Source organism: Aethalodelphis obliquidens, unplaced genomic scaffold (assembly GCF_003676395.1).
Source record: "Aethalodelphis obliquidens isolate GAN/ISIS:26980383/991018 unplaced genomic scaffold, ASM367639v1 scaffold6, whole genome shotgun sequence".
NCBI classification, from domain to species: Eukaryota; Metazoa; Chordata; class Mammalia; order Artiodactyla; family Delphinidae; genus Aethalodelphis; species Aethalodelphis obliquidens.
In genome coordinates, this window is record NW_020837950.1 from 57,517,831 (window position 1) to 57,536,163 (window position 18,333).

The following is an 18,333-nucleotide window of genomic DNA, read 5'->3' on the forward strand; positions in this document are numbered from 1 at the left end:
TTATGATTTCAATCCTTGAAATCTGTGGAGAGTTGCTTTGTGTCCCACCCTGTGGTCAGTTTTGGTACTCCTTCCAGGTACCCTTGAAAGCATGGATATTTTACTATTTTGGATATTTATTGTTTTGTATATATGCCAATTAAGATAGGTGAGTTAATTTTATTTTTATAACTTCTATAACTTGTTTGTTTTTGTTACTGAGGGAAGTGTGTTAAAATCTGCAAGTAAGGCTGCAAATTTGTCTGTTTCTCCTTTTAGTTCTGCTTAATTTTGCTGTTTATACTTTGAGCCTTTTTTACTAGGCATGTATTAGAATTTTATGTATTCTTGGTGAATGGACCCTTTTTATCATCCTGAAATGTCTAGTAATACCTCTTAAAGTCTATTTGATAGTAGATATAGATGCACTATTTTCCTTTTACATGCATGGTACCCTTTTTCTATTTTACTTTCAACCTTTCTGTATTTTTATATTTCAGAATATGACTCTTGTAAACAGCACAAATTTGGGTTTTATTTTTTTCATCTATCTGATGCTGTCAGTCTTTTAATTCAAGTACATGATACGTTTATATTTAGGGTAATATCTTAAATACTTAGGTTTAATTTACCTTCTATTTGTCCCACTTGTATGTTTTTTCATCTTTTTTACTGTCTTCTCTTGGAATAGTCAAGTATTTTTGTTACTTCCTCATCTTATGGTTATCTTTTTAGTTATGTATTTTACTCATCTTTTAGTATTTATCTTACATACTACAATATGTCTCCTTGGCTTACTAGAGACTAATGCAAGAAAAGTGCAAACAGTTTGGGAACACTTTGATTCTCTTTACTGCAAAAACACTATTATTAGTGTTTTATTCAATTATTATTCATTTATATTTGTCTACATATTTGGTGGTCCCTGTAACAAACCACTAAGTTTGATGCCCCACTAGGAGTCATCACAGGACTCAGCATATAGTTGTATTCATGGCCTTGATTTATTTCAGTGAAGTGATACCAAGCAGAAGCAGCCCAAGGCACATAGCGCAAAGTGTGGAAAAAAAATAGGCATAAGCTTCCAAGAGTCCTCTCCCTGTGGAGTCACACAGGACATTTTAAAAATCCTCCAGCAATGAAGTGTGACAACATGTATGTAATGTTGTCTACCAGAAAAGATCATTAGAGACCCAGTGCTAGGGATCTACACAATGAGCCAATTTTCCTATTATTCATTTTCCAGCTACTAAATAGCCTGTCCTTTCCTCATTGATTTATGATATATTATTGTAAATTTATCAGATATTAATATTATACATGTATGGATTATCTCTGAACTCTATTCTGTCTCAGTGTGGTCTGTATAGTCTTATAACCTTTAAACACATATTTAATGCTATTAATTATATCTTAATATCCAGTAAGGTAAATCTTATTTATTTGCATTACTGTTGAGTTAGTTATGTATAGACCTTTATTCCACAGTATATTTTTAGGGAAAGTTTGTTCTAATTTAGCAAAAATACACAACTGACATTTTGACGGCGGTCGCATTTACAATACATAGATTATTTTGAATATAATCGATGTTTTTGTTGTATTTTCATCCCATTCAAGAATATGGGATGTCTCCCTTGTGTTCATATTTTCCTCTTTATTAGAATTGTCTCCATAGGGGTGTTAACGTTTTTGGTTAGGAAAATTCCTATATACTTTATTATTTTTGTCATTGTTGTGAATGGTATCTTTTTTTCTTACTATATTTTAGAATTGCTTTTCTTGGTGTGGAAAAAGCTTATATTGATTATTTTTTGCAGGTTGTCTACCTTGCTTATCTCATAATTCTAATAGTTTTTTTTTGGCTTTGCTGGGTAAATTATTGTCATATGCAAATAATGGCAGTTTTATTTCTTTCCATCCTTTTGGCTCTTTCTCAGTCTCATTTTTTCTATTCTTAATTGCCAGGGACTCTACAATTGAATTATCCAGTAGTAGTGATAGTGGCGTCCTTGTCTTGTTGACAGTTTTGAAGAGACTGCATATAAAGTTTTTTCATCAAGTGTAATATTTGCTAAAGATTTCTGGAATGTAGTCTTAAGTACACTTTGCTAAGAGTATTTTGCATTATTTTTATCATTATAAATGGATGTTGAATCTTATCAAATATTTTTTCTGCATTAGTAAAAATAATTATATAATCTCAATAATGTGGTGAGTTAGGTTTTTTGATGAACTGGCCTTTCATTTCTGAGATAAACTCTATTTGATTGTGAAATCTAATTTTTAATGCACCGTTAGATTTAGTCAGCTAATATTTTATTTAGAACTTTTGTCCCATGTCTGTAAGTAAAAGGCATTTTTTTCTTGTTCATATTTGGTTTTGGAGTCTAGGTTATATTAGCCTCTTAAAATGTTTGGGTAGTTTTGCTCTCACTTATAAAAACCTCAGTCTGGGGGACTTCCCTGGTGGCGCAATGGTTAAGAATCCTCCTGCCAATGCAGGGGACACGGGTTCGATCCCTGGTCGGGGAAGATCCCACATGCCCCAGAGCAGCTAAGCCTGTGTGCTACAACTACTGAGGCTGTGCTCTAGAGCCCGCGAGCCACAGGTACTGAAGCCTGCACACCTAGAGCCTGTCTCCGCAACAAGAGAAACCACTGCAATGAGAAGGCCGTGCACCGTAACAAAGAGTAGCCCCCACTCGCCACAACTAGGGAAAGTCCTGCGTGCAGCAGTGAAGACCCAACGCAGCCAAAAATATAAATAAATAAATAAAATAAATTTATTAAAAAAGAAACACCTCAGTCTGCATTATAATGGGAAAAAAGGATATTTCTTAAAAATTCCATACGATTGTTATTTGTGTCATGATCCAGTTAGGAGATAGAACCTCTACCACTCATTTTTGTAGAGAGAATTTACTATAAAGCATTCATAACAAATTATAAAATTACTAACTGAGAAGCTACTATCACCTGTAAGGCTGGGGAAACAAAGGAAAGAGGTTGGGATTTCTAAAATCTAGAACTCAGACCTCTGAAGAACTGCCTGATATTTTGAAGGCTGGCTTAGACCTCTGAGAATGTGGCACTGGTGGGTTGGTGCTGATGTCTCTTAGGGGTTGCTAGAGTGGTGGTCACAGGAATAGCAGACAGACAGGAAGCCCACAGAAGTAAAGAGTTAGTCTCTTCTCTCCCCTTCATCTGCAGTCGCTCTCTAGAGCTTTGCTCTATCATTGGCAAAGCCTACCATGGAGCCAAAGTGTGGTTTGCAGAGTCTCAGCCCCAAGTATCACAAAGCCAAGTTTGGAAGTATGGTTTTGGAGCTGAAAGTCAATAATTTAGTAACTGGTACAACTGAAAACTAAGTTACATAATGCTCATATAATCTCTGTGTGAGCTGCAAAAGAAATTATATAAGGAACTAAATGTTAAGAATAGAATGGTAGTAAAAACTCTGTTTTAGATTTTATCTAAGAGGGAATTATAACAAGAACAGTTATCAGGAAACAGGAAGGGTTAAAAATAAATGCATTCAACTCAGATAATTGGAAAAGAGCAATACAGTGAGCCCAAACATGAAAGAAATTTAAAATGTTAAGGGTAGAGTCAATAGACTTGAGAACAAAACAGCAAAGTTTAAAATAATCTCATTCTTTGACAAGACTTTTAAGATTATGAAGTCAGACCAAGGTCCATTCAAGAGACAGAACCACACTAGTGGAAGTTTTTGGTGAAAGAGAAAAGTAGATGCAAATAAAATATAGAATGGAGGAAATAATGACATGGTAGAGATAAAAAAAACAAACGTTCATTCTGGCTGTTAAAAAACCTTGTCTGCAGAAGAATAATGTGGAGATCTATGTCACTGGCTTACCTATTAATTTCCTTGCAGCCTCATGATTAACTTTACTTTGATTAACTATACTTAAATATGTATGTTAACATTTTTAGTATAACCATTAAAATAATAGAGAGTGTATAACTTTAAAACTAAATAGAAGGCAAAATGGAATGTGAAAAACACAAAAGATTGAGTCTCAAAGAAAGCAAGAAAAGGAAGTGGTAAGGATTAGAATAATTTTAATGCAAAACTCATTCCTTAAGATAAGGATGACTACCGTATATTGATAAAACATTCAGTTCACTGGGAAGTTATAACTTTTAAATCTGATGTACTTGACAGGGTAGCTTTGAAACATAAAACAAAAATATCTGTAACTACAAGGAGAAATGAACAAAACAACCATTTTAGTGAGTTTTAACACATCTCTGTCAGTCGTTGAGGATAGAGAAGGTTTGAAGAACACTATCAACAAGCTTGATCTAATGGATATGTATTTGGAACACTGAACCAATAACATATATACATATTCAAACAGGTAGAGAATGTTTATGAATTTGCCATTCGAAAAATTCATTTCATACAAACCTTGTTCTCTAAGTTAAATTCAGTCAGTTAAAAAACCTTCACGGGGCTTCCCTGGTGGCGCAGTGGTTGAGAGTCCGCCTGCCGATGCAGGGGACACGGGTTCGTGCTCCGGTCCGGGAAGATCCCACATGCCGCGGAGCAGCTGGACACGTGAGCCATGGCCGCTGAGCCTGCGCGTCCGGAGCCTGTGCTCCGCAACGGGAGAGGCCACAACAGTGAGAGGCCCGCGTACTGCAAAAAAAAAAAGCTTCACAGTTTGGAAATTAGAATATTTTAAATAAATTATTGGTTGAACTGTAATATGCAAATAAAAAGCTATTTGGAATTGAATGATCAAAATCTGTGGTATGCGGCTAAAGGAATTCTTACAGGGAAATTTACAACCTGAAATTCTTATGTTAGAAATGAAGAAAGGTTGAGAAATAAAAAGCTGTGCATTAGTATTAAAAAAATAAACCCTAAAAAACAGAAAGATTTAATAAAGATTAGACAGAAATGAATGGAAGAAGAAAAGAATTATGAGAAATAAGTAGAATGATTTTGTGTGCTATTCCATCCTGATTGCCCTCCCCTCCCTGCTACCTCTGCATGGGTATCGTGAGCTCTGGAGTTATCACAGCCTCTGTTCAGCTTCTCTTGTTGATTCCAGTACTTCATTAGAAGCTCTTCTTGCGCAGATCTTTTACTTTATTTAAAGAATAGTCCTCGGCTTTATTGGCGAGGGGAGGCAAAACTATTCCTGCAGCTTTTCTCTAGGTCCCAACTATTTAGAACATGGTGATTTCCACTACTCTGTCTTCCAGTTTGCTGATGCATTATTCTGTATCATGTAATCTACTGTTGATTCCTTCTAGCATATCTTTTACTTTAGTTATTGTATTCTTTTTTTTTGAAGTATAGTTGATTTATAATACAGTGTTGTGTTAATTTCAGGTATAACATAATGATTCAGTATTTTTTCAGTTTATATTCCATTATAGGTTATTATAAGTTAATAGGTGTACTTTCCTGTGCTGTATAGTAAATCATTGTTGCTTATCTATTTTGTATATAGTAGTTTGTATCTGTTAAGCCCATACCCCTAATTTGTCCCACCCCACTTCCCTCTCCCCTTTGGTAACCACAGGTTTGTTTTCTGTGTCTAAGTCTCATTCTGTTTTGTTTATACATTCATTTGTATTATTTTTTCGATTCCATATGTAAGTGATGTCATATAGTATTTGTCTCTTTCTGTCTGAGTTGTTTCACTATGCGTAATATTCTCTAGGTCCATCCACGTTGATGCAAATGGCAGTATTTCTTTCTTTTTTATGGCGGAATAATATTCCTGTGTTTGTGTGTGTATGTGTGTTTGTGAGTGTGTGTGTGTACATATATATTCTTTGATTTTTATGAGCTGTTTGTATATATTGGATTTTATCAGTTATTGTATTCTTTTTTTTACAAATTTATTTTATTTATTTATTTTTGGCTGCATTGGGTCTTCGTTGCTGCGTGCAGGCTTCCTCTAGTTGTGGCGAGTGGGTACTACTCTTCATTGTGGTGCATGGGCTTCTTGTTGCGGTGGCTCCTCTTGTTGTGGAGCACCAGCTCTAGACGTGCGGGCTTCAGTAGTTGTGGCACGCAGGCTCAGTAGTTGTGGCTCGTGGGCTCTAGAGCGCAGGCTCAGTAGTTGTAGCTCACGGGCCTGGTTGCTCTGCGACATGTGGGATCCTCCCAGACCAGGGATCAAACTTGTGTCCCCTGCATTAGCAGGTGGATTCTTAACCACTGTGCCACCAGGGAAGTCCCCAGTTATTGTATTCTTTACCTTTGTTTTCTTCATTATATTTTCTCTCTGTTAAAATTTTCACTATGTTCATCCATTCTGTGTTCGCTGAGCATCTTTACGATTATTACCTTGAACTCTCTACTGAGTAGCTTGCTTATCTCCCCTTTGTTTAGCCCTTTTTCTGAGTCCTTTGTCTTGTTCCTTTATTTGGAACATATTCCTCTGTCTCCTCATTTTGCAGATTTTGCTGTTTTTTTTTTTTCTGTGTTGGGTAGGTCAGTTATGTTGGCTGATTTTGGAGAAGTGGCCTTTTGTAGGTGACATTCTATGGGGCCCAGCAGCACACTCCCCTCTGGTCACTAGAGCTATATGCTCTAGGGCAGTGGTCCCCAACCTTTTTGCCACCAGGGACTGGTTTCTTGGAAGATAATTTTTTCGCGTGTGGTAGGGGGGAGGGATGGTTCAGGCAGTAATGCGAGCGATGGGGAGCGGCAGATGAAGCTTTGCTCGCTCGCCCGGTACTCACCTCCTGCCTGCAGCCCGGTTCCTAACAGTCCCCAGCCCAGGGATTGGGGACCCTGGTCACTCTAGGGTGTAAGGTGTGAGCCCTACATGAGCTGCATAGGTCCTTCTGTTTTGGTGAGGCTGACTGCTAAGGGTGCTTGCAGAAGACACAGTTTTATTTTTTTTTAATCGAAGTATAGTTGATTTTCAGTGTTGTGTTAACTTCTGCTGTACAGTAGAGTGATTCAGTTATACATACATGTATATATATACGCTTTTTAAAAAATATTCTTTTCCGTTATGGTTTATCATAGGATATTGAACATAGTTCTCTGTGCCATACAGTAGGACTTTGCTACTTATCCATTCCATATACAGTAAGGCCCCTACATACGAATGAGTACCATTCCGAGAGCCCATTCGTAAGTCCATTTTGTTTGTAAGTCCAACAAAGTTAGTCTACGTACCCAACTAACACAATCAGCTATATAGTACTGTACTGTAATAGATTTATAATACTTTTCACACAAATAATACATAAAAAACAAACACACAAAAAATAAAACATTTTTAATCTTATAGTACAGTACCTTGAAAAGTACAGTAGTAGAGTACAACAGCTGGCATACAGGGGCTGGCGCTGAGTGAACAGGCAAGAAGAGTTACTGACTAGAGGAGGGAGAGGAGGTGGGAGATGTCAGAGCTGAAGGATCGTCAGCAGTAGGAGACGGAGGGCAAGCTGCAATTTCACTTACGCCTGACGTCGATGGCACAGGTTCTGGTTCCTTGCTGGATTCAATTCTATCTACCCTCTTGAAAAAACGATCCAGTGACGTCCGGGTAGTAGCTCTTTTTTTTCTTGTCATAGATGACAAGCACTGGATTGCATTCTGAATGGCGGCTGCAACCTTCCTGTACTGTTCTATGTTTGCGTCCTGTGCCTCAAAAACTAACAGTGCCTCCTCAAATAAAGAAAATCCCCTTGCCATTTCCTGTGTCGTGAATCTCTTCGGTTCTTCAGTTTCTTATTCTTCCTGTTGTCGCTCCACTCTCAATTATTTTCACTTTTGTTTCCATCGTTATTGCTTGGCGTTTCTTAGCAGTACCACCTATATCACTGCTGCTTTCACACTTGCTTCCCAACATCCTGGGCTTGAAATAAAGATACTGTACTACTGTACTCTATACAGTAGGGGTCCCGGAACGGGGCTGCACAACAGGAGGCGAGCGGCAGGCAAGCAAGCAAATCTTCATCTGCTGCTCCCCGTCACTTGCATTACTGCCTGAACCATATCCCCCCCCCCCCCCCCACCGGTCTGTGGAAAAATTGTCTTCCACGAAACCAGTCTCTGGTGCCAAAACGTTTGGGGACGGCTGCTATACAGTACTCTACAGTAAAGTACACAAAAGCTCAACCTGTTGTAGAGGATGCATGCATGTTACAATGTATTCCAGACACGTGAACAGACTTACGTGATTAGACATGCAAATGCATGTTCGTATCTTTGAAAGTTCGAAACTTGAAGGTTCGTATGTAGGGGACTTACTGTATAAAAGCCTACATCTGCTAACCCCAGCCTTCCACTCCATCCCTCTCCTAACCTCCTCACCCTTGGCAACTACCAGTCTGTTCTCTATTTCCGTGATTCTGTTTCATAGACAGGTTCATTTGTGTCATATTTTAGATTCCACATATAAGTGGTATCATATGGTATTTGTCTTTCCCTTTCTGACTTACTTGGAGGCAGGGCTGTCCCCAGCTCAGTAGGCTGCCAGTCCCTGCCTCATGAGTGGCTGCTGCTCTTTCCAAATCCCTTTCTCAAATGAAAATAATCGGTCTCCTTTATTGTCCCACTTTATGCCTTGTGACGTAAATGTGGGAAAATTATTAGACCACTTCCTTTGTTTCAGTTTCTAGTATATCAGTACTGGTAGGAGTAAGGTATCTGGTCTGAATTAGAAATATTGACAAGTATTGCCAGACAGCCATTTGGGACATGAAGTGTTAGATTCTTTTGGTCTTTTGATCACTTCCATTTATGTAAGATTTTTTAGAACTGCTTTAGTTCTTTCAGGTCACCAAGGTGCTGTCTAATACAACACAGTGCCTTATTACTGAGGATTTATTTATTTACTTTTTTATGATTGCACCATTTGAAAGGTATGTTGGGCAGTGAAACAACCTAATTTAAAGTAAACTTTTATTTTCATGTCAAGAACTGTGAAGGTTTGCGATTTTACCCTAATTGCAATTTAACAAGTTTCACAAGTGCTTTCAAAAGACACAGTATTCCTGGGTCAGAGTCAAAGGATAGACTACTACTTACAGCAACAGAAGTAGCCAGAGAAGCAGCATTTGCACCAGCTCCCGGAGCCTCACTTCTCACAAAGAGATACAAAAAGGGCTGGGTGACATCTGAGTCCTTATGAGGTGGCATTACAGGAGAACCTTGAGCTTAGGGAACCTTAATCTTTTGAAATGGGCAGTAAGCATATCTGCCCTTTGCTTTGGAGGGAGACACTCTGTCTTCCTGTACACAGACATCCTTGAAAAGATAGTCTGAACAGAGGCAGTTAGTGCTTCTGCTGGAAAGATAAGCAGAAATGTGAGAGATGTGAAGAATTATCTTTCAACATTTTTGGAAGGCAGAAAACCATATAGGTATTTGTAAGATAGACTTAAATAAGTGGCATAGATTTCAGATTGCAGAGTATGGCCTAAGAAATTTTCCATAGAAAATAGTGATCTTTTTACATATATCTTCAGTTTCCTCTTTTGTAGCTTTTTTTCTGGTTAACCTACTGTCTCGGAGACCTCCATGAATATTAGACTTGCAATGATAGCTTTCCTTGGGAAAGATTACTGTGGATCTATTTTCTGAGTGGTGTATTATTCACTGTTTTTCCTTAGTAGTCAAAGATATCCAAACCTCTGTTTGGGGCAGTTTGTGTTTTCCTTCCTTGAACCAATGCTTCTGTTTCAAAGTTCAAATAAATGAAGCCAAGTAAGATGACAATTATGGTATTTAAATTTAGTAAAAATTCACTGAGGCATAACATTTTAGACAAAAGACATTAAAAATGATGGAGCTTGTTGGTGTCCCAGGGCAAGTTCAGTTGTTCAGACTGGATTTCTAAGAGGTCTCTGAGACTAAAATTCTTCAAAGTGGAACTTCATTGTGTACTAGAACACAAATATAGCACTTCATTACAAAATACCTTCAGGCAAAGAACACATAGGGACTTTGCTGCCCTCTAGACTAGAGGTCTTTGTCATAGATAAAGGGGCTCTAAATCTGGGAACTTGGATGGGAGGATGGCTTGGGGCATTCAGTCCTATTAGTGCTTAAACTCCAAGCAAACAGCAAAAACAAAGAACCTAACGTAGGTAATGTTTTAGGTCAGCATGATCTCTTTTAAGTTATTTTGCATCTCTCTAAATTTGACTTGGTTGATCATCTTTTTGGCTTTGTGGTATTTTACTATTCTGATTCTACTTCTCTATCTCTGCCTAAACCATCGTTTGTTCCTATACTCCTCAAATGATCGACTTCCCTAAGATTGAGACGTCAACCCTCATTCTTCCATCCCTGATCCCTCTAGCTTCCCTTTTATAGGTCTCTTCTACTCCTATAATATCAGATCTCATGTGTATATACATAACTCTGAAGTTTGATTCTGTCTTGAATTCCAAAACCACATTTCTAACTGCCAACTGAACATTTCCTTCAAGATGTTCTGCCAATACCTTACAAAACTTGTAACTCTGGTTTGTGTGTATTAACAAAAAGGGCAGGGCGAAAGGTATGTTACTGGTTTAATATTTTACTCTTTTCAAAGAAATTCTCCAAACAGATTATTTTGACAAACCTTTATGGTCTTTTTTGCGGAAGTTGTTTTGTAAATTTTATTTCACATATGTAAAATATCTGTCTTTTCGTATTTCATAGCAGTTTGTCATATTTTTACCACCAAAACTAAGCATTTAGATTTTTGCCTTCATCCCCCACGTTATCCCTTCTCCCTCCCCACCCTCCCGCCACTGTACACACACTCACGCACGTGCACAAGCACACAAAATTTTCAATGTTATAATATGCATGAGCTTTGGGTTTTTTGTTATTATTTTTATTGGTAATGGTTCAGTGTGTATTTATGAGGTGGAAGACAAAGCTTGTGTTACTTTTCTCTTTACAGGTCTTCATGCCTTGAGGAGAGTTTTGAGGAAACACCCTAACCTCCCTGACAGCAAGATGGCTGGGTTGGTGAAGATTACTCTGAAAGATTTCTTGCAGGGGATGAATGACATCAGGCCCAGTGCCATGAGGGAGGTAGCAATTGATGTCCCAAATGTAAGTCATTTGTACCCTCATGCTAGCCACACTGTTTGAATTAAACTTTGAAAGAAACTAAGACCCCAGGGAAACTACCTTCCTAAGCTAAACTTAAAAAGAATTTTTTTTAATTGAAATTTTTTTGGAGATAATTGTAGATTTAGTACAGTTGTAAGAAATACTTTAGGGAGAGCGTATGTATCCTTTACCCAGTCCCTCCCGCAATGGTAACATCTTACAAAACTATAATACAATATCACAAGCAGGATATTGATAGAATCATCGACCTTTTGCAGATTTCCCCAGTGTTGCCTGTACTCATTTATGTGTACGTGTGTGTCTGTGTCTGTGTATTTAGTTCTGTGCAGTGTTATTACATGTAAAGTTTTGTGTATCCATCACCAGAATCGAGATACTGAGGATTTCCATCACCACAATAATCCCTTGCTTTGCCCTTTCATAACTACACCCACCTTGTTCATGCATCCATTTCCAAAATTCTGTCATTTCAGAAGTGTTATATAAATGGAATTATACATTATATAATTGTTTAGGATTAGTTTTTTTCACTTACTGTAATTCCCTGGTGATTCATTCAAGTTGTTTTATATCAATAGTTTGTTCCTTTCTTTTGCTGAGTAGTATTCCATGGTATATGTGTACAACGGTTTGTTTAACCATTCACCAGTTGAAGGACATCTGGCTTGTTTCCAGTTTGGGGCTATTATGAATAAAGCTTTTATGAACATTTTTTCTACAGGTATTGTGTGAATATAAGTTTTTATTTCTCTGGAACAAATACCCAAGTGTAGTACAGTTACTGGGTTGTATACTAATTCCATGTTTAGTTTTACCAGAAAATGTCAACTAGGCTAATTTTAGAACAAAAAAAAATCTTCTAGTTATGATACTTTCTACTAATGATGCTTGATGTTTCCTTGGGTTCTTTTACATATACTTCATCATTGACTGTCTCTGCAGAGTTTTCAGTGAGATCACCACAAGGGCAACAGATGTTACCTTTTATGCATGGACCGCCTGTTACGTCACCTGTGACACACATGGGCCTAATATTCGGGAGTGGGGGATGGCTTTATAGTTTTCTTTGAATATATTAATATTTTTAGAAAATGAACATTGAAACAAGCATTGGCAGTGTGTTCTGCATTATATTATATTGTAATATGTCAATATGTATTTTGAAGTGTCAAAAGAGAGCTGTTATTTAAACTTATTTCACCATGGACCACGTGGAGCAGAGACTTGCAGCATTTTGCAGTGTGGTAGATTGCAAAAAATGACCACAAATTCTTCCCTTCACTGTGTTTGCCCTTTTGCACTGCAGTCTTGTAGCTCCTACTCTAAACGCTAGGGAGTCAAGTTTTCCATCCTTGAATCTGCACTTGGCCATGTAACTTGCTTTGGCCAGTGGAGTGTTAGCAGCCATAATGCAAGCCGGCTTGAAAGCGCTTAGGGCTTGCCTTCTCTTGCTGGTCTTTGCCACTGCATTAGCTTTGTTAAGAAATCTGTACTAGCTTCCTGGAGGATGAGAGACTGTGTGAACAGGGATGAGCCCTCCTACTTGAGATCCCCTCATTCTAGTCATCACCAATTGTCAGACATGTGATGCCATGCTAGACTATCCCACTCCAATCAAAGTTTGCCCCAACCAGGAGAAACCAGTTAACCCTCAGAATTGTCAGAAATAATAAAGTTATTTTGAGCCACTAAATTTTATGGTCATTAGCAAAAGCTAAGTGAAGCAGGCACTTGTTAGCGTCTTATAGAACACAGTTGTTTTGTAAGTTTAGGCTGGGAAACGGTACCCTGGAGATAAGAACATTCCCAAGGACTAACTGCTAGTTTAGGCTGCTTAATGTGATTTTGAATTCTTTTTGAAACATTTTCAAATTTACTACTGAAAGCTCAACTTTGGGGTTTTTCAGAAGCTCTGTAGCAGAACATGCTCATTTCGTATGAATAATTTGACAAATGGAATTATAGAATGAAGAATGATTGATGTTGGGTTAGTAGAAACTTCAGTTCTTTGGAACTTATGGTCTAAAGTTCGGGGACATTGATTGGTATGAATACTGATATTGGTATGAATATTTGCAGTATTTATCTGTATTTTATTGGGTACCGTAACATAATATAATGGGTCAGGTAGACACCTAATCATTAAATGCCTCATGTGAAAATTTCAGGGGATAGGGCTATAACCAACTGCACCATCCTAAAACATTTTAGTGATTAAAAAAGTTTAGGAGCTAAGGAAACCTACAGGCAGCTTTTAAACTTAAAGTTATTGCCAGTGAAGAATGTGTTTAAACAGTGGCTGTCCACTCTTAGAACTGCTGAACTGATTTATTCATCATAGGAACTGGTACTACAACTGCACTTTTAATTGCTCTAATGAAAGAGTTTTTCCTTTATTTTCTTTTGATACAGTATTTACAGTCCATGGACTTGTGCCATTTTCCATTTGGCGTTTCATTATTTGGTCTAAGTCCATGGTGTACTATGATGTTACTCATGAGCTCCAAAGTGATTAGCCTTGGTCAGAGGACTTTCTTACATTGCTTTTCATGCTCACTTCAGATTGTAAAAATTTTCCTGAGAAGTCAACATTTCTGTAATTGGATTCCTAAAGTTCACTCTTCTGATTTCTGGCTATTACACCTACAAAAATATCTCCAAAGTATTTCTGCAGAAGATTTAATGTTTATTTTGCTATAGAAAATCTGTTTAAAGTAGCTAGTTAATTGCAGGCTTTTTTTTTAATAGCAAAGTGAGCATTCAGCATCTTTTGAGAAAAGATTTTAGTGTGTGAAATTAAACCTTCTAAATCACACTTGCTAAAGTTTGAAAGAAATGTCTTAAGGTTGGAATGTTGCCAATTATAATATAGTGCATTATTAATTTCAGGAGACCACAAGTGTTAGCCACTTACTTAAATGTAATGTTTCCTTTTTTTGGACTTTCTGAATTGGTGATTATACCAATTGGTGTGTTAAAAGTCGAATGTATTTTACAATTAATCAGTGATGAAAGTCAAATATATTTCTTTACTTGAGGAATCCTTAGAATCTTTGAATATGCTAATATGCATTGTGAAATTTCAGTTTTTCACCCAGAGATAACTGTTAATATTTTGTCACAGTTCCAATAGATTTTTTAGAATTTTATAGATTTTCTTCTGTGCATATAGGTATTTTAATATAGTTAATCTTAGGATATATATAGTTTTATGTTCTGCTTTTATCATTTAAAGTTATATGATAAATGTTCTACGCTAAAATTTCTTGGCAAACATCTTTTTATTGACAGCATAATAGACTGTTATGTTGATAAACTGTAATTGTTTTATCTTTCTTCCATTCTCAGATATTTAGGGTTTTTTTCTGTTTTTCTCTCATATAGTTATAAACATATTTGTGTCCAAATCTTTGCATTTTTGATTTTGATGAAGTGGAATTACCAGACTAAAATATGTGATTTTTAAAGTTTGTGACAAATATCGTTTTCTTTTTTTTACCTCAGAAAGGTTGTTCTAATTTTTAATCATGTGATAAAAATGTAAAATTGCAAAGAACTTAAGCAAAGTCTCATTTTATTTTCACTTTAGTCCTTTTCTCTTTTTACTTTCCACTAGATTATTTTCTTCACTGAAAAGTTCTTTATTACAAGGAATAATACTGGATAAGTTTTAGATGAATAGAGATTTAAAAAGAAAATGAAAGGTAGCTATCAGTTATGTCTCTTCTCCTCCCTATAAAAATGTTAAATTTTTAGATCAAGGGTATATCTGGATGGCTTTTAAATGAATTTGAAGTTCCATAAGACCAGAGGTTCTTACTTTTTATTTTTATCCTTAATACTTAGCATAGGACTAGCACATAATAGATGTCCAATCAGTCTTTGTTGAATAAATGAGCAAATAACTATAATTTTCATGAAAAAACATATTAGATGGTCAATTTCAGATATTTGAAAAATATTTTAAAAAGAGTGTATCATCCTTCTTCTGTACCAAAGTACAATATAGGCCATTATTACCCTCATGAAACATTCTTCATATTTTTCAAAGCAACTAATTTCTTTAGTGAATTTACTACTGTTAGTGAATTTAACAGTTTTGGAATACAGATGTCTATAATAGTGTTAAGCTGTCTAGTCTGGAAGGATATACAGTAATCCTTTATATTTTATGCAGAACATGTTGCTTTCTTTTTTTTTTTTTTTTTTTTGCGGTACGCGGACCTCTCACTGTTGTGGCCTCTCCCGTTGCGGAGCACAGGCTCTGGACGCGCAGGCTCAGCGGCCATGGCTCACGGGCCCAGCTGCTCCGCAGCATGTGGGATCTTCCCGGACCGGGGCACGAACCTGCGTGCCTTGCATCGGCAGGCGGACTCTCAACCACTGCGCCACCAGGGAAGCCCCATCTGTACACTTTTGATATTACCTTTGGACTGCAGTTTTCAGAATTTGGACCTTTGGTTCAGAATAAGCCAAAAGCCAATTAAAAAAATAGGACTCTACTTTCACACTTTGAACCCACTTTTGTAAAGTGAACTGCAGGCAGAGCCTCAGGACTACCTGTATAGCCCCAAACCCGTCTGCAGTCCTGGATCCAGGTTAAGCTTAGAGGTAGTTGGTGGTCAAATTGAGTGTCTACCAAATGTCATTATTTAAATAAACATTCCTCATTTACTCCCATTTTAAAAACTAGCAAACCTCTTAATTATATGAATAATCAAAAGGTTATCTGTTTCACTACGTATTCAAAATTTGCAGCTGTATTTTCATTTGGCGCTTTTTCAGATGAGACTAGAACATCAGAATGTGACAAGTGAGTTGAATTTCCTAGGATGAGCTCATTAGCATTACTCTCCTGGTGCAGAGATATGAGTTAAATAGTTTAATTGACCATAATTACATTTTATTCTTCTTGTACCTCAGGATAATTAGAAGGAATTTGAGTTTCTGTTTTTTAAAAGCAGTACTGTATTCTATATTTTATTTCTTACAGACTCAGAAGATTGAGGGCTTCTATGATGCTTTACTAAATAACAGATTTTTTTTTTTTGGAATAGATAGTACAACCTGTAGAAATTCTATTAATTCCATATTGGTCCTTGGCAGGGTTTTGAATTTGGTTTCTTTTGATTTTGCTTCTTGTTGTCTAGACAGAAGAGTGTCTTCTATCACTTACAAGATCCCAGTCTTCCCTGCCAACTACTCTTGAGCATTTTTATAGTTTTAAGTAATAACAGTTGAACAGGAAAGCACATTTGGAAAAGTAGATTACTTTTTTTTTTTAACATCTTTATTAGAGTATAATTGCTTTACAACCGTGTGTCAGTTTCTGCTTTATAACAAAGTGAATCACTTATACATATATCCCCATATCTGTTCCCTCTTGCATCTCCCTCCCCTGTACCCTCCCTATCCCACCCCTCTAGGTGATCATGAAGCACTGAGTTAATCACCCTGTGCTATGTGGCTGCTTGCCACTAGCTATCTGTTTTACGTTTGGTAGTATGTATAATACGTCCATGCCACTCTCTCACTTTGTCCCAGCTTACCCTTCCCCCTCCCCGTATCAAGTCCCTTCTCTAGTAGGTCTGCATCTTTATTCCCGTCTTGCCACTAGGTTCTTCTGACCATTTTCTTTTCGTTTTTTGTTTTAGATTCCATACATATGTGTTAGCATACAGTATTTGTTTTTCTCTTTCAGCCTTACTTCACTCTGTATGACAGCCTCTAGGTCCATCCACCTCACTACAAATAACTCAGTTTTGTTCCTTTTTATGGCTGAGTAATATTCCATTGTATATATGGGCCACATCTTCTTTATCCATTCATCTGTTGATGGACACTTAGGTTGCTTCCATGTCCTATTGTAAATAGAGCTGCAATGAACATTTTGGTACATGACTCTTCTTGAATTATGGTTTTCTCAGGGTATATGCCCAGTAGTGGGATTGCTGGGTCATATGGTAGTTCTATTTTTAGTTTTTTAAGGAACCTTCATACTGTTCTCCATAGTGGCTGTATCAATTTACATTCCCACCAACAGTGCAAGAGGGTTCCCTTTTCTCCACACCCTCTCCAGCATTTATTGTTTGTAGATTTTTTGATGATGGCCATTCTGACCGGTGTGAGATGATATCTCATTATAGTTTTGAGTTGCATTTCTCTAATGATTAATGATGTTGAGCATTCTTTCATGTGTTTGTTGGCAGTCTGTATATCTTCTTTGGAGAAGTGTCTATTTAGGTCTTCTGTCCATTTTTGGATTGTGTTGTTTTTTTAATATTGAGCTGCATGAGTTGCTTGTGTGTATCGGAGATTAATCCTTTGTCAATTGCTTCATGTTTATGGTTTCCTTTGCTGTGCAAAGTCTATTTTGTCTGATGCGAGAATTGCTACTCCAGCTTTCTTTTGTTTTCCATTTATATGGAATATCTTTTTCCATCCCCTCACTTTCAGTCTTTATGTGTCCCTAGGTCTGAAGTGGGTCTCTTGTAGACAGCATATATACGAGTCTTGTTTTTGTAACCATTCAGCCAGTCTATGTCTTTTGGTTGGAGCATTTAATCCATTTACATTTAATGTAATTATTGATACATTTGTTCCTATTACCGTTTTCTTAATTGTTTTGGGCTTATTATTGTAGGTCTTTTCCTTCTCTTGTGTTTCCTGCCTAGAGAAGTTCCTTTAGCATTTGTTGTAGAGCTGGTTTGGTGGTGCTGAATTCTCTTAGCTTTTGCTTGTCTGTAAAGCTTTTAATTTCTCCATCAAATCTGAGTGAGATCCTTGCTGGGTAGAGTAATCTTGGTTGTACGTTTTTCTCTTTCATCACTTTAAGTATGTCCTGCCACTCCCTTCTGGCTTGCTGAAAGATCAGCTGTTAACCTCATAGGGATTCCCTTATGTGTTACTTGTTGGTTTTCCCTTGCTGCTTTTAATATTTGTTCTTTGTATTTAATTTTTGATAGTTTGATTAATATGTGTCTTGGCGTGTTTCTCCTTGGATTTATCCTGTATGGTACTCTCTGTGCTTCTGGACTTGATTAACTATTTCCTTTCCCATATTAGGGAAGTTTTCAACTATAATCTCTTCAAATATTTTCTCAGTCCCTTTCTTTTTCTCTTCTTCTTCTGGGACCCCTATAATTCGAATGTTGGTGCATTTAATGTTGTCCCAGAAGTCTCTGAGACTGTCCTCAATTCTTTTCATTCTTTTTTCTTTATTCTGGTCTGCGGTAGTTATTTCCACTATTTTATCTTCCAGGTCACTTATC

At 37.0% G+C, this 18,333-nt stretch overlaps 1 protein-coding gene across 3 annotated transcripts in view; it reads left to right on the forward strand.

The window, feature by feature from the left end:
* The window catches only part of AFG2A (AAA ATPase AFG2A), a 339,272-nt gene that overhangs the window by 32,685 nt on the left and 288,254 nt on the right, over window positions 1-18,333 (forward strand). For all 3 annotated transcript variants that reach the window (XM_027103655.1, XM_027103656.1, XM_027103657.1), the window contains exon 10: window positions 10,887-11,041. In XM_027103655.1, coding sequence (XP_026959456.1) covers window positions 10,887-11,041 — 155 coding nt within the window. The remainder of the gene's footprint in view (window positions 1-10,886; window positions 11,042-18,333) is intronic.